Source organism: Pholcus phalangioides, unplaced genomic scaffold, assembly GCF_987345545.1.
Source record: "Pholcus phalangioides strain wild (caught in Gottingen) unplaced genomic scaffold, Ppha-v1.0 ptg000039l_1, whole genome shotgun sequence".
Taxonomy (NCBI): Eukaryota; Metazoa; Arthropoda; class Arachnida; order Araneae; family Pholcidae; genus Pholcus; species Pholcus phalangioides.
The window spans coordinates 2,476,040-2,501,635 of NW_028301625.1; the positions used below are offsets into that span (position 1 = coordinate 2,476,040).

General features: G+C 35.8%; 1 protein-coding gene across 2 annotated transcripts in view; it reads right to left on the bottom strand.

The window, feature by feature from the left end:
* Positions 1 to 24,239, bottom strand: part of LOC149065459 (uncharacterized) — an 85,084-nt gene extending 60,845 nt beyond the window's left edge. The window contains exon 1 of one of the 2 annotated variants that reach the window (XM_089253563.1): positions 23,977 to 24,239. Coding sequence is in view for 1 of the 2 variants with exons in the window: in XM_089253561.1 (XP_089109687.1) it covers positions 5,665 to 5,745 (81 nt within the window). In the remaining variant the exon portion in view is untranslated. Of the gene's footprint in view, positions 1 to 5,664; positions 5,819 to 23,976 lie in introns of those variants that run through there. The other variant, XM_089253561.1, reaches the window with a different exon arrangement.
* Between the last annotated feature and the right edge of the window lie 1,357 nt (positions 24,240 to 25,596).

Here is a 25,596-nt window from a genome sequence, read left to right on the forward strand (position 1 = left end):
TTCTAGAACTCTAGGTCACGATACATAGTAACAACAATAACAACAGAACAGCATCATTCCCTTCATATATAAATTGTTCTCGTAAAATTTCTCTATTCATTTCGTCTGAGGGTTGGTTGCTCTTCCCCCGCACCAACACAAAAGCAAACTGTATCAAATCCCAAGACCATTTTACGCACCGTTTATTCAGCTTAGGTGCGTTATCTCCAAATAACTGAACGATTATAGATTGCAACACGCCTTTCAGACAGGCACAACATTAGTGTTGCCGAACTGCCTCAGTGCGCATGAACAAACTCTTTATTTCTCCCTCCTCACAACAACGGTTAAACAATAAATGGAATATAGAATTAGGGTTTCAAAAAAACTTAATCTAGTGGCATGGAAAATAATAGACGAGAAAAACCTCAATGACACACCGTAAGAATAATGGTTCATGCGTAAAGTTATGGCGGAATTCTGAATTTAACGTCGTGTTTAGCAATTTCCGGGCTGTTTATAATCAGTATTAACACTTGAAATCCTTCGAAACTAAATTAGACCCATCTTTTGAACTGAAAGTTGTACTCATTCATAAAATTCCTACCTGTTTAATCTTGAATCCATTATGAAAGTGTCACAAAGAAAGATTTCGTGGCTTTTGAATTCACAGTTAGGCTATCTGAAATATTTTTTGTATCGTATTCTCAAAATACTGAAAAATCGTGATTAAAAATTTAAAAAAAAACAGATTTAACTTTGATTGTTAATACCAATAAATATTTTGTGTTGTTTATGAATGTCCAATAATGAAAGTTATTCATTCTTTAGCTGTTAACTGAGCGATATGATGAAAAAATAAGAAACAAAACATCGCTTCCATTTCAGGGAGTTATCGAAGTACAGCATGTGTATACCAAGTCAACATCATGCAGTTATTTTTAATCAGGTTCAGTTTCTGAATGATGTATGTTATGCTTTTGTGTGAATGGAATTCCCTCGATGCGTTACAATGTAGCATTCCACTGATTGGGTAGATGATTAGAATTAAATAAAAGAACAGCTTTTCACGTCTTTTGTAATAATTAGAATCGTTAGTGCCGAACGGAATTCTTTATCCGCGGAGAGGTTATTTCCGAACGGGAAAACTTTTACAGAGAGGATGGCTAAATTAGATCGAGAAGAGAAGCGACGACGCTCCGAGGCATCGGTAATAAATCATTTCTGGTGAAATAATTGAGGCAATTTTCAAGACCTCCGGTAACAGGAAAACTGCTTATTCTTCAATCACTAACGACGAATACTAACCGTTAGATGGGAAAAGGCGGAAAATTAGATACTTATACTATTTCACAGACAACTCAACGAGTGATTATCTGTAACAACTGTAGCAAAGAAATCAACCGGCAAACAACTCTCGTCGCTGAAACATCCGGGGACCCGAGCGTAAAAGAAAAAACGGAATTCCGACTAGAAAATCCGCAAAGAAATTCCGACTTTGACTCTCGGCAACGCAATTTTAATGTCTTCAAATGACTCTCCAAGTTTCCCAAATTTTCGCTCATCAAAGTCCATTCTGATACTGACTATTGTATAGCATTACCTTGAATAAAATAGGGGTAACGAGAAACTAAGATTTCTCCTAATTTGAATACATTAAAGTCTGATGATATGAATGGCAATTTATTCAATGATAAAGAAAAATATATATATTTTCCTTCGCTCTCTCCTTGCCTACTGAACGCAGAAAATAAAAAAGGTAATTTGCATATAAGTATAAATCAAATGATATTTCCAAATGGACCGTAAAATAACGGAATAGCGGCCATGTTTATTTTGAGCGCGTGATTTACTTCTCTTTTATTCTGAGCACGTTCTGATATTTTCGCTCGCGGATGGAGAGGAACTACGGAGTTGATAGAATATATTAGGACAGCGTTTCTCAACCTATGGTCCGGACCAGAGGTGGTCCGCGAAGATGGAATAGGCGCAGGGCCGACCTTACCAGACGCGGGTCCCGGTACGAAAATAATAGCGGGGACAGAGGCGTCTTGAAATAAAATAGCATTTCGGGGGGCCCTTAGCCTTGATTTCTCTTTTTCTGTGAGAGAGGGGAATCTAAAATTCAGGAAATGAAAATCATGTAAATTCAGAATGAATGCAAGAAATAATTCCAGTTCCCATGGAAACTCAGAATATATGATAGCGATAATTTTCGAATTGATGAAAATTCACGCATATCCAGAATCTGGGAAAATTCAGAATAAATAAAAGAAATAGTTTCACAATTCATGAAAATTAACAGAATTCCAGAAGGGATGAAAGAAATATTTTCAGAATTTATGAAAAAAATAATTCCAGATATGGTGGAAATTTATGAAAAAAATAATTCCAGATATGGTAGAAATTTATGAAAGCAATAATTCCAGAGAGAAAGAGAGAGAGAGAGAGAGAATTATTTCTTTTTACATGAAAATGCAGAATTTCAGAATTATTTCTTTCTGGATGAAAATGCAGATTTCCAGAATTGATGAAAATTCAGAATTTATGAAAGAAATTTTTTTTACCGTAAGTGCGGGGCCCGGTACGACCCCTAACTGTCGCACACTCCTAACAGCGGCTCTGCATAGGTGGTCCACAGGCAGACTTGATTGTTATCATTCATCCGTTGTAATATTCTTATAAGTAAAATCCTTTGTAATATCCGGTTGAAATAAAATTATACACCTACATACTTAGGTTCGCCATACATCATCGAGGAAAACACAGGAAATTGCGACCCTAAATACGGGATATCACTAAATTTTGCCTAAAACTTCAATTTACTGCTTTAAATGCAATTTGCTAATCCCTGCTAAAACTGCTGAATGGTGGGGGAATAAATGGCTGTTACAAATCACAGTATTTCATGAAAAAAAATATTGAAATGTTCTGATGACCGTATTTTTCATTGAGAAAAATAAAATTCGGTAAACTGGGGTTTTTAATAATCCGTAAAATACGCGAGAGACAGACAGAGACAGAGAGAGAGAGAGAAAGAGAAATATCGGAACAACGAAAATTACAGAAATGTCCCGTAATACAGGACATAAGTGGTCCGTCAAATTGTTTCACACATTTTACTGATACTTGTTTTCCGGAAGGTTGAAGAAACACTGTACAGTATTAGAATATACTCGTGATTAAATACACACATAAGGAGAGAAATATCGTTTATACTACGGATTTCATGAAAAATTAACTATTGTTTCAAAATTTTTTTATGTTCCATAATCCCATTTAACCCATTTTACCCGCTGCTCTCATTTACTCTTTTGAGTACAGCGAGGATTTGGCTTTGTATAATATGCCAGCAACATCTAGACTTGCAGCTTGATGTATATTATAGCACGCATAGATGACAACTCTAATCAGAGATTGGCATAAAAAAAATGATCGAGAAGCCATTCTGGTTTAGAAATGAAGTCTTGAATTTGGTGTATTTTGTTATCTCGTGGATACTTTTGTTTTACACCTTATATTACCGACATGTTATATTAATTTCATGCAAGGGATTCTTTTGTAATTGATTATTGAGATTACAGTTTCATGTGAATAACTCTAACACAATTTAATTCCGTTTCACTTCAATTTTTTTATTCAAATATGTCGTCATATTTTGCTGTCTTCAGTTGAGAACACTTGTGTCATCCAGTGAAAGTGAAATTAATGCATAGACTTTGTAGTTATACTACAATCTGTTTCTTTTCACTCCTTGCTTTTGTTTATGCTTGGAATCTGAATGCATGGAGTATAAAGCCATGATAAACTCGATATTTCATTATCCACATTGCATTGCACTGTGAAATGTTCTCTTTTCAGGTAATATAGAATGAAGTTCCCTGCAGATACTGTCAGAACAAAATTATTATTGAAAATGTAATCGTCTGAATTGGAACTTCATTTAAGATGTTTCGAATGTCCCACACAGGAGTTTTTAATTGTAAAACTTTTATCAATAATTCTTCTGAATTGCCCATTTAGAACAGGTTTGTTTAAAACATCGATTTCCAAGCAGCAGATATTGACAATTGCAACACTGAGAGAGAAGGAAGAAGATAAGTGCGCTTACAAACTTCTAATAACTTTGGAAGAAAATAGTTCGAACCAGGAAAAGCTCGGTTACGTACCAAGGGAACCAACGTATTCCGTCGTCATAAACAATTTCGGAAATGAAAAAAAGGTAGCAATAAATTCTAAAAATAACGGATGAATTTATCTTCTTCGCAGTCAAGTGTACGGTCATGTTCTCTTTGGCGAGCAGTTCTGATTGTGAAATCGATTGATATTCTCATGGTGCGTCATTTTATACATTCCGTATTTCCCATTGGAAAGTGAACTGCAACATTTTGCTCTTTTTTTTCACGTTTTACTTTTCGAACAAATATCCATCTTCCAGAATGATCCATTTTCGTATTCTTAAATCGTTCAGCTGTTCTAACTTGTGCGGCGGTTCTGTAGAAAGAATGTAGTCTAGAGGGAGGTTACCAAGCAGAGAATAAAGTGACCAAAGTCTAAACAAAGGACAAAGGAAAAGGAATTCGCGTAGTATCCTACCAGTAATTATACTCCCTTACTACCGTAGCACCAAATGAATATTTAAATGTAACAGCAAATATACGACGAGAGCTCTTTGATTAACTGCTTTGTGGAAGAAAGGAAACATCTTCCCTTCGTCGATGTGGCAACAATTACCGAAACCGGCAAATCTCGTTATCGGGTTAAATGACAGCCTAATTCTCCCTCATTGTCGAAGAGGGCCCTTCTTCCCTATCACTTGGACCACGCTTCCCTTAACCAAATTAGCATTATTTATCTCAGAGGATACCTTGCTGATAGATTCTATGCTCCATGCGTCCTTTGCCTGCCTTCAATAGGGACATGCACGTGGGCTGATTGAATCAAAGACCAGAAGGAAACTGCTTTGGTGATCTCTGTATTATTTACTCAAAGGAATTCACACAAAGTTCGTTGGTATTCACATTCATGTGAAGTTGTATACAGTGTCGTCTTAACGCATGGGCCCACTCGGGCATAGCCCGGGGCCTAAAGAAAAGAGGGGGCACACAAAACTGAGATTTGATTGAAATGTTCTAGACCTTACCTGGTATTCCCTCAAAAAAACCACTTGGCCCAGGGGGCCCGTGATCCTCTTAAGACGGCCCTGGTTGTATGTAGTAAGTGGAAGCGAATTGGCTGGACCTTCTTTTAAAACTTTGTTGGCTATTGATGACGATGCTGTCAGGTATAATTCAGTGGCGTCGAAGTGGAGTGTGCAGAGCACCCACGAGTCTAAAACAATTCCGACACCCCTGTTAAAGTTACTGTGTTTGAAATTTCATTCAACGTCACTGCTACAGAAATCTAAAAAAAAATCAACCGAGCGAAAAGTGAAAAATTAGAAATAATAATTAATTAATCGACCAAGAGTTGCTACGAAATGTTTTTTGAGCGCAACATTGGTAGTTTTTAACGTTTTAATCGCTTCAACGTTCAGTGCAACTTGATACATTCCTCACAAAATAATCTTATTTCATCCAGATCTATAAACATGGTACGCAATCACGTGCGCAAAATTATCAACAAAATAACATATGACCTGTTTATAAAATGAATAACTCAGAACAAATTGTCATTTTTACTCACATGTGGTCGTCTTGCACGAAATTGTGCAACGTTGAAAGGTCTCACAGCTCTAAGCCGATATGCTGTGAATTCAGAAGGCATGACTTTATCGAAAATCCGTTTGACCACACTCTGTTCACTATTGACGACTAATGCCCGCAAAGAAAATAACGAGACAAACACTGCACTGCATCAAAGAGCAACAGATTGGAACATTTTTCAATCCGTTAAGACATAAAAATCGAGAGACCCAAAAGATTCCGAAGAAAGTGAAGTAACAACTGACACAGAGAAAATAGATTTTCAACTCCGCCTCCAAAACTGAAGACATGGAAACATAATAATGACGACAACGCAATATATCACCATCTTCCGGAGCTAAAAGCATGCCAAAAATAGCTTTCAAGTTGTAAAGAAAAGAGAAAACTTTTTACCTGAGAGATCTAGTGGTACCAGATATTAAGCTTAAAAGGAAAAGGAAACTCGAAAACATAAAGAGAAAAATAGAAAACCGAAATTTCCAAAATGGCAAATTATGAAATAAAAGGAAATAATGCAAGCATCCAATTTTAGTTTGAAAATTGGAAAATAGCTAAGGGGCAATGTATATCAACGAAAAAAGGAAAAATAAAAAATTACGGCAATAAAGCATAGAAAAGAAAAGGCACACGAAAGTGAATCCAATAGATGATAACACTGATTCCAATCTCCATAACGTGCTGCTCTGTTAAACAGATGAAAGAGGTTGTTTCTTCTGTGGCTGTCGATCTTTGTCTTGTAGATTTTCAAGCCTGAACAAGCCTCTAGTAATCTGGCATATTCGGGTGAAGTCTCTCGTATGACAAGTGGCTTAATTTACAGCTGTTTTATTTGTAGAATATTCAATTTCGACCATAACACTGTCCATATAACCCAGTGATTACTTTTGCGCTGATGGTCAACAAAAACGAGGAAAAAAATACATTTACGGCTATGAATTATTCAAAAAATGTATATACGATAAGAATAAAGAACATTCATTTCGAAAGCGACCACAGTTTGTTCCCATCAAAATTCTGACTACGATGTTTATCTTCCAAACCACAAATAATTCCAGATTACCACGATCTGCATTTGAAATACATCTCCAAGATATAGTCAAGTCTGTTCAAAAACACTGAAACAATCAATGACAAGGAAAAAACACAGCGAAGCCTAGACGACAACGGCTCAAAAACGCTGAGCTTTTCGAAATTATGGTGACATTTTCCAGCGCGGATATAAAAAGAATAGTACTTATATTTTTTAGGAATGAGTAGATCACCAGACCAGACTCAAAATTTTACGGTGGTGACTGGCCCTTAAAACGGGCCATTAGCCATCTTAAAGGCTGGGGCCCCTTGGGGACCCCCGGTGAAGGGACAGACAAGTGAGTGATGTATGTGTAGTTGTGAAAGTGCATGTATGAGAAGGGAAAGTTTGGGAATAAATCCTCTTTTTAAAGAAAAATGGTCAATGGTCAATGGAAAATGAGTAGATCACGTGTAATACATTTATTACATATGGTAGATCTCACGCGAACTCTGCCTAGGTCATCTTGCATTCCCAATTCTCGGGCCAATAGTAATACACTATAGAAAATAGTTTTACAAAAAAAGTCGGTAAAAGATGGCGGTATCAACGACTCTTGTCAAAAGTAATGAAGGCTTTTTGCCAGTTGAGCCTTACTTTTGGAGACCATGTCAAGGTGATCTAAGTCATGTCTATCATTTCGCACGTGATTTATGTCCATTTTGTCGTACCATGGTAATTTCAAGCTGCCGTGGACTGATTGCACTGGACTGTGATGAAAAAAAGTTGTCTAGACGTAAAAGTCAAGTCTTATGGCAGTCTGTCTTCCAGCATAGAAAGGATCATAAGTCTCGGGAAAGTCGAATAAACAATATCCAAGACAGTTTTCTTGGGGGAAAAAAACCACGCTTTTTTCTCCTAAAAAAATCTGGTGGACGCCTAAATTGTTTTCCAATTTATCAAGCTTTGCTGTTGATTTTTGGGTACTGCGAGGCCAGGATCAAAACCATTAAAAAAATTCCGTCACCCACTGGTTTTTGTTTTTAATCTTTAGCTTTATCTCTCCCGTTTATATTGTCTAGGCCAACTTAAAAATTGAGAACATCGGTATTTATTTTTATTCGCTATTATTTATAGCCAATTAGTTGTGTAAATGCATTATTATAACAAAAAAGTAAATACTTGCGAAATTTCTCTTTCTCAAGAACGAAAGGGAGGGCTAGAGAGAGATAAATATATATATAAGATGACCAATGAGACTGTCCCGAGACACAACGCAAGATAGCTTATGCTGACTCCAAAATGAAGATAAACGTGCAAGTGATAACTTTTTTTTGATTTGCAGAAACAAAACAAGAAAAAGTGCAACAATAATATATATATATAGGAATGGAAGTGATCAAAATATATTTAAATTATGATATTTTAAGAGTTATATGTAATGTATACAGATATATTTATATATATCCATCCGTATACATTACATATAACTCTTAAAATATCATAATTTAAATATATTTTGATCACTTCCATTCTAAAAATGCCTCTGGACAATTTTGCATCGCCGCCGCCAAGTCGAGCTAAACAAGCACGGCAGTAACATCCTTTTCTGGAAGCAACTCGAGGTACCTTTGAGACCCCTATAATTCCGTACTGGAATTATTCAGGTATCTAAAACTTAGCATATGTCTAAAGCTTTCTATAAACTTTATTAATTTTCTGTATTTCTCTCTCTCTCTCTCTCTCTCACATTTCTATCATCAGAAATAAGAAATTTGAATTCAAAGTTTCGTTATTTTGACACTGACTCACTCACCGATCATCAAAAATCCCAGGCACTTCAAGCAGCCCTAGAAACACGAAATTCGATATGAAGGTAGTGATTGGGATGCAAGGAAAAATTAAAAAATCCAGAAAAAATTCCTCTGAGGTTCAGAAATACGGGAAAATTCCAGATATTGCCAATTGCCGCCAAAAACAATGCTAAATGACTGCGAAATTGCCACATCGATTCACAAATCACCACAAGGCTACACATGTTTAGTTGAAGAATATTTTGAATATATGAAGAATATAACAATTACGCAGCACGAGAATATGTTGGAAGTTGGGTAAGTTTTATTATTTACGTTCTCCACGTTCATTAATAATATGCCATCAAATAATGTGAATATAGAATGTGAATATAGAATGTGAATATAGGATGTGAATATAGGACGTGAATCTAATGCGAATATACTATATAGAATATGAATATAATGTGAATGTACTGTATATAGTCATACATAATTTTTTTAATGATTCAAAAAATTAGTTACTGTCTAGGTACCGATAAAAATCGAGCTAAAATCGCTATAAAAATTAATTTATCTTTTCTCGACGTCAATTTTTTGCCAAAAGATATCCAATGAATCGAACATTGTATGAAAATCAGTATTTTTCAGTATTCAAAGGGTTAAAATAATTCATTTTTAAGCTATTTTCTGTAATATTTAGACCAATTTGTTGGGAGAACTATTTGCGTATTAAAGGAAAATGAAAATTATATTTGGATATTAGTGGCAAAAAATACATCAGGAACAGTTAATAAATTCCAGATACTTTTTGATTACTTGAAATTGGCAAACCTGTGTTATTTGCATATTTACGGTACCTATCACGAAAAGCAGAGTCAGATAGAGTGAAAGCTTTGTTTAGACAAGGAATCAATGAAGATGTTACCGCAGTTCATTGAATTTTCAAGTAATTCTGGTATTTTTAGTGAATACAAGCAGTTATTTGTTTATGGTTTTCAAATTATACTTGAAATAAAGATCCGTTCAATACATTTGGGCATATGTTCACGAAGTAACGTTCATTACGTTAATAATGATTCCGATATCATAAATGAGATTAGAGGTTATTGAAATGTTATCCGGTGGTCCGGAATGTTACCGAAGTTAAAGTCGAACAACAAATTAAATCACTGGATATATAGCTTCCAAGACATTTTCACCGCTCAGACGTGTTGATTGTCGTTCTCCATCAACGAATTTCTTGTTTATTTAGATTGAATTATCAAAATAATCACCAGTTGGTGTGATATGCTTAAAATTATTCTTCGTCAAATTTGATATCGCAGACGCGGCACTTTTCACCAAACACAAACGGAATTGAACGAAGAGTACATACGAGAAAGAGACTTCGAAGAAAACGTAAATGTTTTTTGCAATGTCTGATGTTATATTGTACGTATACTAATGGCATTTGTTGTGTCTATGTACAGAATATTAATGTAATAGCAAAGGAGAGATGAAAAATCTCTCTCACAATTTCAATATTAAGTTATGGAGAATAACTGCGTTGTTATATGGCTGTATATGGCGGAAATGTTTTAGATGTTTCACACAAAAGGCAAGAAATGCCTGGTATCTCTGATGTTCCTCCGGATAATGTAAAGTAATAGCATAAAACTGAATTACAAATATGTTGATCAACCATTGACATTAATTCCCTGGTTGGCATAGTGTCAAAAACAGTTCACTCATGCAGTTAGGGACGTAAAGGAAAAGTTGAATGAAAAATGGGAACCTCAAAAAGCTGTTACATGCTATTCTCCCGACTGGCAACGAATACCAAAGCAACAGAATTCCCGTTGCTATACACTACTTCAAAAATATTGGACTGATTTTAATGATTCCACACAGAAACTCATTGTTAATGTTACATGCAACATCAGAAAAAACGTCAAACGTACATCAAGTTACATAATAACTCTTTCCAACGTTTCCGCAACGCCAATCTGCGTCATCTGTTTTGAATTGGATAAATGGTTCGAGACTTGGTAGAGAGGAAGGGTAGGAAAACAGTGTGTGGCGTACATAAGGTACACCAGACCAGTCAAATATTCTTCTTCACGGACGACGTCATACGAAATGCAGCACGCAACACAAATATTAATACTGTCCCACTGTGCAAAGTTTTAAGCACATGTCAGCAAAGAGGAGCCTCGCACAACACCACCACCTTTTTCGCTCTTCCACGGTGGACAGCTCCGATGCAGAAAACAACACTTGCATGCATACATACATGCATGCATGCATGCATACTCTGCCCTACAGGAGAGCCACGACAACAGCTTTCACGAAAAGAGTCTCCACCTTCTCTTCTCAACCAATCCCTCACTCTTACTCACGGCTTTTCGACTGTCATGTTCCCACGACGAAAGCTGCATCGCTATCATATTCATGAGGTGGAGAAGAAGATGAACAAGAAGAAAAGTCCGGCAGAAGCAGCGTCGAAAACATCAATATCGAATGCCGAAACGGACAAACGAAAGGATCCAAAACAAGCGAGTATATGGGAAAAGTAGGTAAACATACGGAATAGTAATGAGCACCGGAAGGCAACGGGCGCTCAAAGTAAAGGCCTGACGGTGACAGAAATCTAACCCTCCCTCCTTTTACCAGAAACACACCATCGCGTCAGAAATACAGATATCCTCCTCAAACAGTTGGTCAAACTCCGCAACAAAATGAACAAGAGAACTTGCGGACGTACAAACGGATATAGGAAGTCCTGCCGAAAAATAAACTCTTTTCTAAGGAAACAGTTGCTCTGAAAAAATAACGCCTAGTTACTTATACCACGCTTTCATACATGTACCACATTTACAAGAGAATCTCGTGTCAAATTAAAAGAAACTCTTAAATATTGAATACAACCTTTTCAGTTGGTTCACGTATTTTTCATCCCGTCGAAAATGAGAGAAAAGATCCCCAAAAAATGAGATTTCTCTGGGTGATAATCTACGTTCCAGCCTCAGTCAATGGATCTTTGACCTCATATCGAGCATCTAAAGTAGATTCGGGATATCAAAACCATGTTTTCGAGTATATTTTGGATCCTCCTTGACTAATAAAGAGGATAAACTGAGTTGACATCGTAAGAACTAAGATTCCCGCCATCATAAAACGATGGAAAATTTCGAAAAAAAAATATATAAAATGCAACTTCAAATACATAACTTTCGCAACAGCAACTGCACGAGTATGTAACCAAGAAAAAATAAGAAATGAGTACCCACGAGTAACGAACCTCATAAAAATTTACGGCGACCAACGAGAACGAGATATATTCCTAACATGAATAAGGGAAGAGCATAACGGTCTCTAGAAATGCTACAACAGTCATAAGACACGCGAAACCCGATGGCAGTGCAAGAATAAATACAATAACACAATACCAGACCTGACCAAAAGTGGTGAAAAAAAAAACACCACCTAACGATCCAAAACACGTTTTATTTCTCAACGGTAAGTTATGGTACATTCGCTGTAATAAATGATGGACGCGTGATTTCGTCCGATCTTGCAGCATAAACAATGAAAATTTTGCGGCACAAACAATACCACACTGCACCATCTTTTGATTACCTCATCTCCAAGTCTGGAAACCTTCATCGAGACAATCTTATTTCGTCTCATTTTATGACTCGACACATTCACCGAAAGTGACAAAAAGTAAAAGCTTTACAGTCGATTTTCCAATTAACATAAGATTTGGATCCAATTCCGAACAACAAAAAAATCATCACCATTTTTATTACACACTCAATTACTGTCACAAACAGAAGAATAACTCTGTTAAACCATAGGAAAAGATCTCGGTTACTTTGTTGTAACAAGAAATTCAATTTTCTTGTTTTACCCATGAGCATAATTAAGCCATAAAGTAGATGGATTTTATTTCCAGAAGAAATTTAAGGGCATGTTGTCTTAAAAGGGATAGGAATGAAAATTTTATGACCCGAGAAACGATGTTAAAAAAAAGTGGTAAGTCCCGGAATGGGAAAATGAGAAGATAAAAGTGAAGTGTGTTTATACTGTTGGTGTTAAAGAGGATAGACAACAAGAAACAAAAATTGGAAGGTCTTATGTTTCTACCATGTGCGTCATTCGTCAGAAAAAATTAAATTAAATTTTTTTAATATTTTGTATTAAAAGGCTATGAGCGGACGTGAAGTAACTTTCATATGCACCGCCATCAAGTCACGAAAAAAGAACAGCTGCATCTTAAGAATAAATAATGATAATAATAAAAATTGGGAAATTTTCGTCTTTTACAAGAAGATATCTTCAGAAAGTTCCGCAGGCAATATGTTATTTTTTTTTCGAAAAAGTTCCACTCGATTACAGAAATTTTTCGATGACCTTATTGTGTCGTGCACATCAGGTGAATAAATTAAAATTTCATAACCGCGACTTTATTTGAAAAGGCAATGCCACAGGTTTCTTTCAGGGTTTTTTTATCTGCATGCATTAGCTATCTGATTGGATATTCAAGAAACCACGTGACCCATGCCCTACACTTTCCTTCCGTCTTTTAAGAACCGTTTACTATATTTTGTAATTATTTAAGACATCGACGGAAATTTCGACATCTTCTCAGCAACCAAACTCAACAATTATTTTTGACTGTGTTCGCTGGCTTATAAAGCTACTGGGATCTTCGCTGATGTGTTATTCTTTCTTTCTTTCCCAAAGGAATGTCACCCAAAAAGAATAGAAACGATTTGTTTTCTGCAATTACACACCAGTTATATTTCATACATGTTCATTCAAATTATTTTGCAAACGATTGAATAATTTTACGCGGAAAAAAAACTGCTTGTGGAAGAAAGATGGCACCGTCCAAAAATATATATAGTTACCTAAAAATTCCTCACTCTTGGTGTGAGACGTAGAGAAGAAACCGTTTTTAATAGGCCACAAACGGTCTCGGTCTAATTAGCCGTTGTGTGCATATAATGACCATAAAAAAATTTGGAAGCCTGTTGCTCACTCCATCTGAGGTATCTGAGGTATCTGAGGTATCTAGGGGTGCATTGGGAGCGCCCCTAGTCACTCATGATTACATACCATTTACATTGTAAGTTGGTAGGGATTTTGATGTATCATTTTGCCCAGAGTACGTAGAAATCCTAGAAATCCTTGCTGAAGCCGTAAGAACACAAATACAATAGAGACCCCCCCCCCCCCACCATCAGTTCACGGGACCAAATCGAATAAAAAACGAAAGTCTAGTTGATATTGGCACAACGTACATAACGGAGGCCCCTAGATAAAAAAATAAATTCAAGCAAAACAAAACCATTAATGTCGACAAGAAATCCTACAAAAAAGCAGAAACCCGTATAGGAAAAGACCAAATTAGATGCAAACGAAACAGAGAACCAGTTGACAACAAATCAAATACAAAAATTAGAGTCCCTGTGGAATACAAAAAATAAAAATTGAAAAACAAAATTCAGCACCATTCATCAAAAAAAAAACTTAACCGAAACAATTTCAGTTAATGGACTAATATGTTTCCAGTACCGCCTACCTTCTACATCATCTTATTTAATTTTATATAAGTACGGATGAAAGAGAGAGAGTCAAAGCATACCCTGTGCAGATGAAAAATAAAAGATGGCCATCAAACAAATAAGTAAATAATTGAAAATCGCATGACAATACAATATTATTCTCTCTTTGAAAGCCAAGTTGTCTCAGATGAGATATTCTTAACGAAAAATTCCACCATGAGCGCACAATTTATTGATCACGACACAAGAAGATGGTGCGTTTCACAGAAGTCTAACGAAAGATTTGCTTCTAACATAATCGGAAAATCCTGATAACAACAAGCATTAACGGAGGAATTCAGAAGAAAGAGTTTTCACTCTAGATACAACAATGTATAAAAAAAATAGCAAATAGGGCAGCAGAGTAATCGCAAATAATTTCCACGCTAGCAGCCATTCCTGTACAGGAAACGAAGCGATCAGCAAAGAACACGAATCGTTATTATCATTCCATCTGCTGATTGAAACAATGGTTTCTGATCACGCGATAGTCTCATCACGGTACTGTTAAAAACAAAAGCTTCAAACTGATACCAAAGACATTTCAACAGGAAAAAGTGAAAACTTATTCGATATCGGAGAATGTAGAAATGAAGAAAAAGTATTTCTCATGTAAAAGAATGATCGTACAACGGATTCTATATAGAATCTTCCCATCACCCGCAACTGATACAGTTCGTGGAAAAGAAGGATCGAGAACTATACATATAAAAAGAGTGAAGGAATGAAAGAATTATCATTCACACACAATGAATCCAAACTTTACTGCACTTTTGAGGGCGCGCGGTAGCCCAGGTCGATAAGATACTCGCCTAAAGTAACAAGAGATGTTTAGAGATGCCGCGAGTTCGATACCCGGGGACTGCCTTTGTCAGAAACTTTCCTGACGCAGGAAGTCCCACACAGAGGAATTAACACACCAATCTCTGGGTGAGTATATAAAAAGCTGCCGTTCGGAATCGGCAATAAATTGTATGTCCTGGTCAGTATGCAGAAAATTACCGTGGAGCGACAAAAATGATCAACTGTCCTTTTAAACTAGGTACCACATGAGTCCTGAAATCCAAGTATGAGCTACCAGCGAGCTTGTTCTCCGGAAAAATCTCATTTTTATACAAAAGGGGGGACAAAAATAAGAATGATCAAGATATAATCGCTAATAACAAAAAATGCATTTCATCAATACTAGGAATTTAGGTTTGATTTTTTTAGTGCTATAAACGGAAATATCAAGTCCTTTTTTTTTAATGTGTCTTCTCTGACAACCTAGAATAATAAATATAAAGAAAGTTGGTTGGGAAAATATTTTAACAGTTATTAACGCGAAATCAATAAAAACTTTCATAATAGGAAGGTAACTTTACTAATCGTGATCGGTCAACTATCACCGTTTAGCTTGATCAATCTCGCGTAGAAAACTAGATCACACTTGTCTTACATGTTCTTTTCGAAATGAAGTGCCGAAAACATTCTTCGATCTAGGATAAGAGGCCCCTTTCAAAGCTTTTCACACGTTAAAAAATCTAATGCCACGTGCGAAAAGAAAAAATTAAAAAAAAAAAAAGCTTACTTCTGATATACTGTATGGATATCTGTCAAGAAACAAAACAAGCACTTCGGTTTTTTTTTTCAATCATACACTTCGCATTAAATAATGATCAATGTTGTTAACAATTAATTATGTAATCAAAATAAATCATCAGCTAAAAAATGGACTTAGAAAAAATAACGAACAATTGATACTGTAATGTTTGATGACGAGAACAATGCTACACGACTGTCCGTGCTACCGGTACAAGGCCTTGATCAACCCAACTCAGCGCAACCGGTAAACGTTTTTGATGGATGTCGTATTCCTTCATTTATACCATTGTCTTTTAAATCAACAAGATACGGAGGCAATCTCCGTTGTTGACCAATGTTTCAGAGAACCTTGAATCAGTTGCCGAGACAATACACCCACCACCATATTCATGTTACGACACTATTATAATTGTTCCTCCTGCGCAATCATAGATAGTTTCCGTTTCTTCGCCATCCATTCATTCATAATCATTGATCGATGAAACCTCGATGAGAAACAGTAAAGACAAACAGTAGGCTAATTTAGAGTATCGTATCTTGAGATATCTAGATGTGATAGGTTTCGCTCATCTCAGTAACCCAAATCGTGGCACCCATGATTGGTGCTACTGAGACGTGAGCAAAGATATTATTTTGAGATATATCACTCTGAATTTCATCTTCGCCAATATTTAAACTGTTTCTCGTGAGACTCTCTATATCGATAGATTTTATAGATCTCTTTCAACGAAAGTCATACCTGATATTGTTACGAAACAACAAAGATGAAAGGATTTTCACGCTCTCAAAGCATAACTTGACGAACCGTTGAATGAAATCTAGCAGATGTACCAAAACAAACGCGCGCATTTATTCCGTGAAACATACCACATGATCAAATTCGCCCAATCGAACTTAATACTTCTAGTTTATATATGTATATTCCGGTACATCACACAAAGTTTCCATACCACCGTTATTTCCGTTGGGAACAACTGAGGAAATCGGGGAAAAACAGTATCCACAGCGATATAAAATATTCAAACAACACAAAACCACACATCATTGCGTTACTTATTGAGATTTAAAAAAGAAAAATTAATTATGTGAAAGCAAAAGAGCCTAATGCCATAATAATGCAGCTTCCACTCTATGGCTTCCTGATGGAACCAAGCCAATACTTTTTTCCCATCTTTCTCCAACTAAGTACGTGGAGAAATCATTTCTACTATTGTGGTTGGCACATGTGAGCATTTTTGTGATTATCAAACTCTTATAAGTATTTCAAAAACAAAACAAAAAAAAAGCATGGTCTAGTGCTTAATTCATCAATAGTTAAAGACCATACTTGATCAAACAAGGAAAAAATAAGAGACCAGGAAACAAAATGAATTATAATTAGTAAAATAAATCGATATTCAGAAACGAAAACAATTAAACGTAGTTTTTTTTTTAATATATCTATATATATAATGGATAAAAGGAATTTATATACAAAAGCGAAATGGAATAGATGAGATTTGAGATTTAGAGTCAAAAATATTCTCTGGTGCTCATTTGATTTATTTTCTAAGGAAATTTATTCTTTCTCCAAAGCTTTTGTTTAATTTCCTTTTGAAATGTGCTTTATCCTTCTGCCATTTCTATGAGATTAATTTAGGAGATAACTCTCATGAATTATTACGAGCCTTCGACTTCTTTTATTTTATTTTGTATACTCGTATATGACTATGTATTTTCTATTGTGAGATTTCACAGAAGGTTTCGAAAAAGATTTTTAAAAAGGAAAAAAATCTCGAATTTAATTGGAATCTCATTTCAATATTTATCAATATATTTTCCATTAATTTTTAAATAATATCGAGATCGAAATTTCAATTCATGAGTATTTGTCTCTTGGCGCTATATATCCCGATAGATTCGTGAATGGGAGTAAGCATCAATAAGTTCGATGCGCTTCGTTTGCAGCTGAAGGTGATAGATAACAGATAACAAAATTGAAAGTTTTTATGTGGCGTTATGTCGTGGGGAAAAGATTCTATAATCTGATCGGTTTTAACTGCGATTTCGTGAATTCGTGCTAAGGAAAACAAAACTGAGACTAGAACTTTGAACTGCACTGGTAGATGTATCCTTTCCCAAAAGCTAGAGGCATCGCCTGTATGTGTCAAAAAACATTAAATTTAGCGAGAAGTTAGAATTGTAACTCGGAAATATATACGAAGACTATAGAATTTGGGAAACTACCCTCCCGTAGAAAATCGGCCTTCACAAAACTACTCAACTATATAAAAGTTTGGTCTTTTTACATCATTCTCGATATAGCAAATGTACATGGTTATTGCGGGCAATATTATATATATAAGTCACCCATCCGGTTTTTTTTATATACATAGAGAATATCGATACGATCACTGAAATCGAACCAGTAAAGTGTGTAATACTATCTGTACTAGCAAACCACTCCAATCATGTTAGGCAGTGAATTTTCAATGCGCGAGATGATGTCGAAAGCATCAGCCTGCGATGGAGGAAAAGTATACGGAACGTGATATGCAAACAGTAATAAAAGTCGATTCCATCGGCGAGAAAAGTTCTAATAAAATCTACATTAGGTTTCCTAAGCCATTTTTACTATGCATTTTATAGTCGTCGAAGAATTCGGAAGCATTTTGTGAAGAGAGAATCCATTAACGACTCGCACATCGGAGGTAACCATTCACACTCGATATGATTCCACTTCATAATGGAATTTTTCGAAATGAATCACTCTAAATTTTAAATAAAAATTTGCATTTAGTCAAAAAATAACAAGGATCGAAAAAAGCGTGCCATTGATGAAGCCTTACTCAATATTTGTCCTTCCTACTATCTCACATTCCCCCTATGACCTCTAGTGTAATATCAGCAATTCCCATGAATGTATTTAACATTCTAAAGATTAGTTGTTTTTTTTTTTGCGTGAACTAAAGACTAATCCGTTCCAGAAAAAAAAGACGCATCATACATACACTAATGGCGGATAACATTAAGATTTACACGCAGAAACAAACAAGTTTAACGGAAATAATTGATTAAGATTTTGCTATAACGGAAAATTTTAACCTCATTTTTCTTTGGATCTTGAACGAGTTCAGTGGGTTAATAAACAAAAACAACAAACATCATCATGTTTATTATCGGTAGGAGTGTAAAATTGGACCACCGATAATAGTAAACATGGAACAACGAATCAGTATTCCATAAGAGATCATCTCAAACAACGGGTTGAGGATGATGGTACAACCTTTAGCCTCCAGCAAGGTAACAGGAAAAAAAAAAACACAAACACCGACTCGCAAGATGATGTACTGATTCTAAACGGCGTCAGCTTAGCAGCCCACTGACCCAAGGGCAAGGAAGATTAATGCGATACTTTTCAAAAACTATGCGTATCGGATATTCGGGGTCCTCGTGGGATTAAATCTAAGCTTCTTTTTCCTAACTATTGAAAGAATCATACGCTAATCGATATCGATTTGATGCTAAATACACGCTCGTTTGCCTTCCGAAAAATTAATCATTAATTTTAATTACGATCGGATCTAAAAACAATACCACTCTCTTTGTGCGAAATCAATCGGTTCAACAAGCCATAAAAATTTTCTTCATGGCTCCTGTCCCAGAAGAATCAATATCGACGTATAACGAGGCCGACAAGGGTCCTACTCCGGTCAGGCGGCAGACATTGATCGCAGAATTTTCAGGTAAGTGACCTTGGATCACTCATTCTGCGTGATTTAAGAGTCTCTCGTGCTGTTACAGGAAAAACAAAAGTACCTCATTTCGTGGTACCAAATATACATTTGGAATCAATTTACAAGCGGCGGAAAAAGAAACTAATTCCGCATACATATACAGTATCTGGATTTCTCTAGCTACTGTTAAGCATAAAAAATATTCGATCTATCTATGGAAGCTTATGTGTATATTTTTAGAGAGGAACGAACTTTTTTTTGTGTATGATGAATGATGTTTCCTCTTACGTAATATTTTCTTTGAGTCGTCCATGGTTTATCAAAATGAATTTATTCATAAATCACAACACACACGAGTGCGCATATAAAGCTATGTCACTGCACCCAAATGGAAAATCAATATCTTTTTACCATAAGGAGATGGTAAGCACAAACATGAATGCGTCTGTTTTAAGAGGAGTAATGAGCAATGTGTCTGTAGCAATACACATACACTGAAAAGACTTCAATACGAAATACATAAACATCAGATCAAGAGTGATGCCTCTTTCCTTAGCTGGCACGCAAATTGAAATGAACCATCACATACCGAGGAAACCAACCACCATCCGTTTTCATGAGAGATTCATAAGCGTTCTCTCTCTCAAATTAATCTTTCAGTTATTAATGCATCAATTCACAATCGTTGCATATCGTGAAGTTTACGCGATTGGTCCAGAAGCAAAAAAAAATAATAATAATAAATACATATCTTAGGAGTAATACTAACCTAAACTATATTCTTGTTCCTGTAACCTTTGTCCTAAATTTCTTTAATTATCGCTTTCAAGCATGCTATGGTATTTAATACGGCTGTTTAAACCAGATTAAACGGTCCAAAAAGTATCAATTTCTGCTTAATTTACCGTGTAATTAATTTTTTCTTGTTGATTGCTGTTGGTGGCTCACTCTAAATACGAATTTCTTTAACTCCAGCTGACAGAAGCTGAGGCTATAATAATACAAAGGTAAAACTGATATTGACCGTAAGGTCAAGTGCTGGTCGTAGATGCTCTTCTTTCTACAGTAGATACATTAGCGTACATTTTCAAAGAATTTCTTTTCCCGTAAGAACTAGTCTATTTCTCTTTATGCTTGTATACCACAGAGGAAAAGTAAACCTTTTATGGGCTTTGTGATAAAAATAAGTAACGTTACACAACCAAAAATAAAAACCCATTTTTATCCTTAAATAAGAAACGAGATTTTTTCGAGGATTTGTTCGAAATTTAACAACCGGCCCAAAATAAAGCCGGACATTTCTTTCTTTGAAGGGATAGAAGCACTCAAACAATAAAAAGAAACACACTGACCATAGCAGAGGACAACGCCCACAGTATAAGTTAATTAATACGCTCGAGGTCACATCTTAGCGGCACCAAAATGGATTTCGATTATAAGAAGAGCCAATAAAGATAAACCACCAATTATGCGGCGATAGCACATACACAACCACACACACACGCCTCTGCGATTATTAACCCGCGCGCATGAATATGTAATGGATTCTGCCAGAAAAGTAAGTGCTCGTTTAACAACGTGAGCCATGACAGTAGCGGCTTTTTTTTTCCTCCCTTGTTAGTTGTCGTAACTTATCGGTAAGATAATGACGGCCATTCTGATGTAAAAGACCAAAAGAAAGTGACGAAAGTTCTATACTTTTTTTTTTTGCCTCTGCCGGAACGTAGAAGAAAGTGATTGTGAGAATTTAGGGAATGAGATCGGATCACTACGGAATACTATGCCATACCAACAACTTCAATTTGCTGGAAGTGGTTAACGATCAATCATTAGCCTCTTACTTGGTTTATGGGATGACAGGAATGCGTATATCGTCTTCCACCATCTGAATTCCGATGTTCCCGCTTTCTCTCTCAGCGAAGAAATGTTCTTAAGGAACAGTTTGATCACAGAGATACGAAACGGAGAGAAAGATGTTCTCTTGATTGTGTCTAGCTTCCTATATTACAATGTTTCCCAACCATTTTGATATCGCGAACCCCCTGTAGCGTCAGGTCAATTTCGACACCACCCACCCATAAAATGCAATATATATATATATAGATATACTAACAATTTGCAGAACATAAAAATTGAATAGATTAAAATTTCCCAAAGTACAAAATGTGTCATTCATTGTTAATGGTAGTAAATGAAAATTTTATCCCGCTAACCCCTTACAAAGAACTCACGGACCACACTTTGGGAAACACTTATATTACCTCGTTTTATGTAGTTCTTCGTGTGTTGTATTCATTCGAGAAGAAAGTTTGAAAAAATGTAGATTTGAAGAAGCATTCTGTAGAATGTTTAAGTTGATGGAAACACTGTGAAAAGACCAATGACCAAAAGAATTTATGAAAGACCCAGAATGTTAAAAGCTCTTGGGGATTGTTAAAGATCAGTTTGGCCGATACCGGTTTTTAGTGCACCAGACAAAAAATAACAATATTTTTCTGGTCCAGATTCAACTCTTTACGTTTGACATTAATTTTTCACGTCTATTATCATTTGTCCAACCAACTACCTAGCTGATTACAATCATTCAGTGAACTAAAATACCATGGAGCCAGAGGTCGGCAACCCGTCGATCACAAGACCCCATTTTTTGAGAATTTTTCTTCGGAAAAACATACCGATTCTGTATGAAAACAAGCACACTATGAAGACATTTTGAAAATGAATTTTCAAACATCCCACAAAAGTTAAAATACCAAGTAGTTTTTGGATAGATTTAGAGACAGTTGAAAGAGTAGAGATTAGAGAATAGTTGTAACAATAATTTCAATAATACTGTAATGAAGAACACGAAACAGCAGAGTTCTGATATTATTTCAGAGTCGATGTTTGATCAGCGAAAAGGCAATGAAGTAGCTCAATAGTGGGTTATGTTGCCCACCCCTGGCATAAAAGATGCGGATACTAAGAATTCTAATGATTTGTGGTCAGCGAACACTTTATTAAATTTAAAAAGAGCCAAAAATGAAATATGTTTTATAAGATCCTTCTGATCCCAGCGATGAAGGAGATGTGGCCCTTTGGAGGCTCTGATACTACAGTTGATGGTGACGGCTCCCATTGCATAGACCAGGCATCTTCAACCTATTACTCACAAGGATCATGGTGCTTCTCCTAAAGCAATAAGGAGTGTTCGATGCTTGGGCTCAATTTCGTACTCCTGATGCCTTCATCAAACACCATGTATTTATCAATTCCGAACTAAACCACCACATCTGAGCTACGGTAAATAATTCAGACATTGTATGGGCCTGAGTTGCCCATGTAATGTCATGAGTACTCTTCTGAGCATAAATGGTGCTCACGACTTTGAGAAGGTTGAAGACCCTTTGGCGTAGGCAAACTATTTATTTTGTTGGCAATGGGAAAACATTCGGTATCATATTGCGGTATAATATTGCGGCATTTAAGCTATAAATTATTCAGCTTTATATGTTGAGAATTCCATCACTGCTGATACTCCATATTCGGGAAAAAAAACTAAACATACGAACCGTTATCCATAATCCATAAGATGAGAAAAACACCTTGAAACCCTCCATTTCTTAGAAGATGTAACTATACCTCGATGTTCAAACCACATCGCCATGATTATGTCGAAGAAAAGGCCAATGAAACCTTTAACCTCAAAAACCCCGTACAGCAACTCGATACATCAGCGAGTTTATGGCAAGCATTACCCTATAAATTTGAGTTTTCATAACCATCTGCATACTTACTTGAAAAAAAAACCACGTCAGTAAAATCGACGTGTTTTTTGTGAACATAAAAATGGAGAAACTTCGTGACACGAAACAAAAGAAAAATGATAAATAAACACTTACGTGAAAAATTTGACATCCAAAAATATAACCACAAAAGAATTGCCCTGTGCAGTGACTCTGAAGGGTATGTAGGGGGGTTAACTTTCGTTTTCTCTAAAACCAAAAACTGAACCCAGTCCAAAAAATAAAATCGCTCCGTTATCTACCTACAACGGATTGATCACCATTAATCGAGCAACAACAACCGCGCTTCTTTTTCCATCAACTGTCAACCAAACACAACTAAAAATCAGCAAAATACAATGAATCAGTCGATTCCAGTGCGGAATCGAATTGATCGGTTTTTGGAGATTCTTCTTCGATAACAACAACACTTGCAGCGTTAATGGATTTCGCATGCAATAAACAATTATAAATCGATAAATTTTGAGTATGTTAAATTAATATCAATATTTTAATCACGTGGACAATCATCAACTAATAGCTTCAGATATATATGAAAATCAAATTCAAAATACATTATTTTAAACCTTTTGTTCGAATTGTGAATGGATCTTTGCAATAAAAACCAATTTAGACCATAAATAGGCAAGACTCGTTCAAAGAACGGTAAAGGAGAAAAAAAAAAGGTGGTTTGTTGTCAAACAGATTTAAACGGTCTTTCGCACCGCATGCATGCATACACACCCACATAGGTTGGCTATCCATTGCAAATGCAAGAACGCGAACTGCATAAACAAACACCATATGATGAAGAGACGGTTCCACAACTTACCTCGGAAAATCCTGTTGAGCCCGTTATCTTACAAAAAAAACGAAGAAAAGATACAGTTCTCACACAACAAACGTTGATACTACTGGAAAGAGTAACGATGCATATACAGTGTGTGTATATAAACGACGATAGACGGTTGTGAGTTCGATCCTGCGCCAACCAAAAACACGAGGACACCTGAAGAGCAAATGTCCGCTTTCTGGAGCTCACTGAGATCTATACAAAACACACACACTCGCTTTCCTCTCTCTTTTACACTTCACCCCTACTCTACTACTAGAATCCTTTTTCCTCTCCTCGTCCGCTACAATTGAACCGTTTGTCGCGCCATCTATTAGAAAAGTCTTTAACTAAAAGTCGCTATTATTTTTTATTTATTTATTATTTTTTTAAGGTTAACGGGTCACGGAAATGAAATTTCTTTTTTAAAGATCGTATACGATCATCAAATTGAGACAGAACCACGATGACTGAATTCGACGATAGTATTCTTTCTCATACACCACAAAAGCGTTCATACCCATACCCGCTGATATCCAGGGAGGGTGTGGGGGTTGGTACCCTGGGCGCTGGACCGGGAAGGGCACTAAATACAGTCAATTCGCGATAAGTCGAACTCCGATAACTCGAATATCTGTTCAAGTCAAAGTTTAGTTTTCACTCAACCCCAGAACTTTATCTGTATTTTAGTGTTAAAATTTTCTCTTAACTTGAAGTTTTATTCCTTTAAGTCGAAGTTTTCGGGAATGATAGAAATTTAAAAAATAGCAGTTAGAGTAATATAGAATTTGGCATTTAGCAACACAAAAAAAAATTTAGAATTACATTTCAGCATTAACGACACAATTTAGTATTAGAATTCAGCATTTAGCGCAACACAATTTAGTATTAGAATTCAGCATTTAACGCAACACAATTTAGTATTTAGCAATAGAATTCAGCATTTAGCAACACAATTTAGTATCAGAACTCAGCATTTAGCAACACAATTCAGTATCAGAACTCAGCATTTAGCAACACAATTCAGTATCAGAACTCAGCATTTAGCAACACAATTCAGTATCAGAACTCAGCATTTAGCAACACAATTTAGTATCTAGCAATAGAATTCAGCATTTGACAGCATTGAATTAGCATTAGTATATTTAGCAACACAATTTGGCAGATTTATTTAGTGTATTCATTCGTCTACTTGCAAAAAGTGAATGACTCTCTCGAAAAAAAGACAAAAAAAAGAGTAAAAGATTACTGCATCTTTTGACAGAAAATAATCTTTTATACAGTTTATTTATAATTCTTTTCATTTGTACAAGTATCGTGTATGCGTCCGTTTTCATAATACCGTATACATATATGCGTCTAGATTATTTCTAAATATTCTCACTCAATAATTAAACATGATCAAATTAGAATAACTTACTTTTTCGAATTTCTTCATCTCCAGCAGTTTGACATGTTTTTACTAATACGATATTCGTAAATAGCGCTGTTATTTTTATGCATCTTTCTTTCTCCTACTCTGAAATCGGATTTTTCGATAAGTCAAACTAACGATAACTCGAAGTTTTTTGTCGGCCGCTGCACATTCGACTTATTGAGATTTGACAGTATACTCTTTGT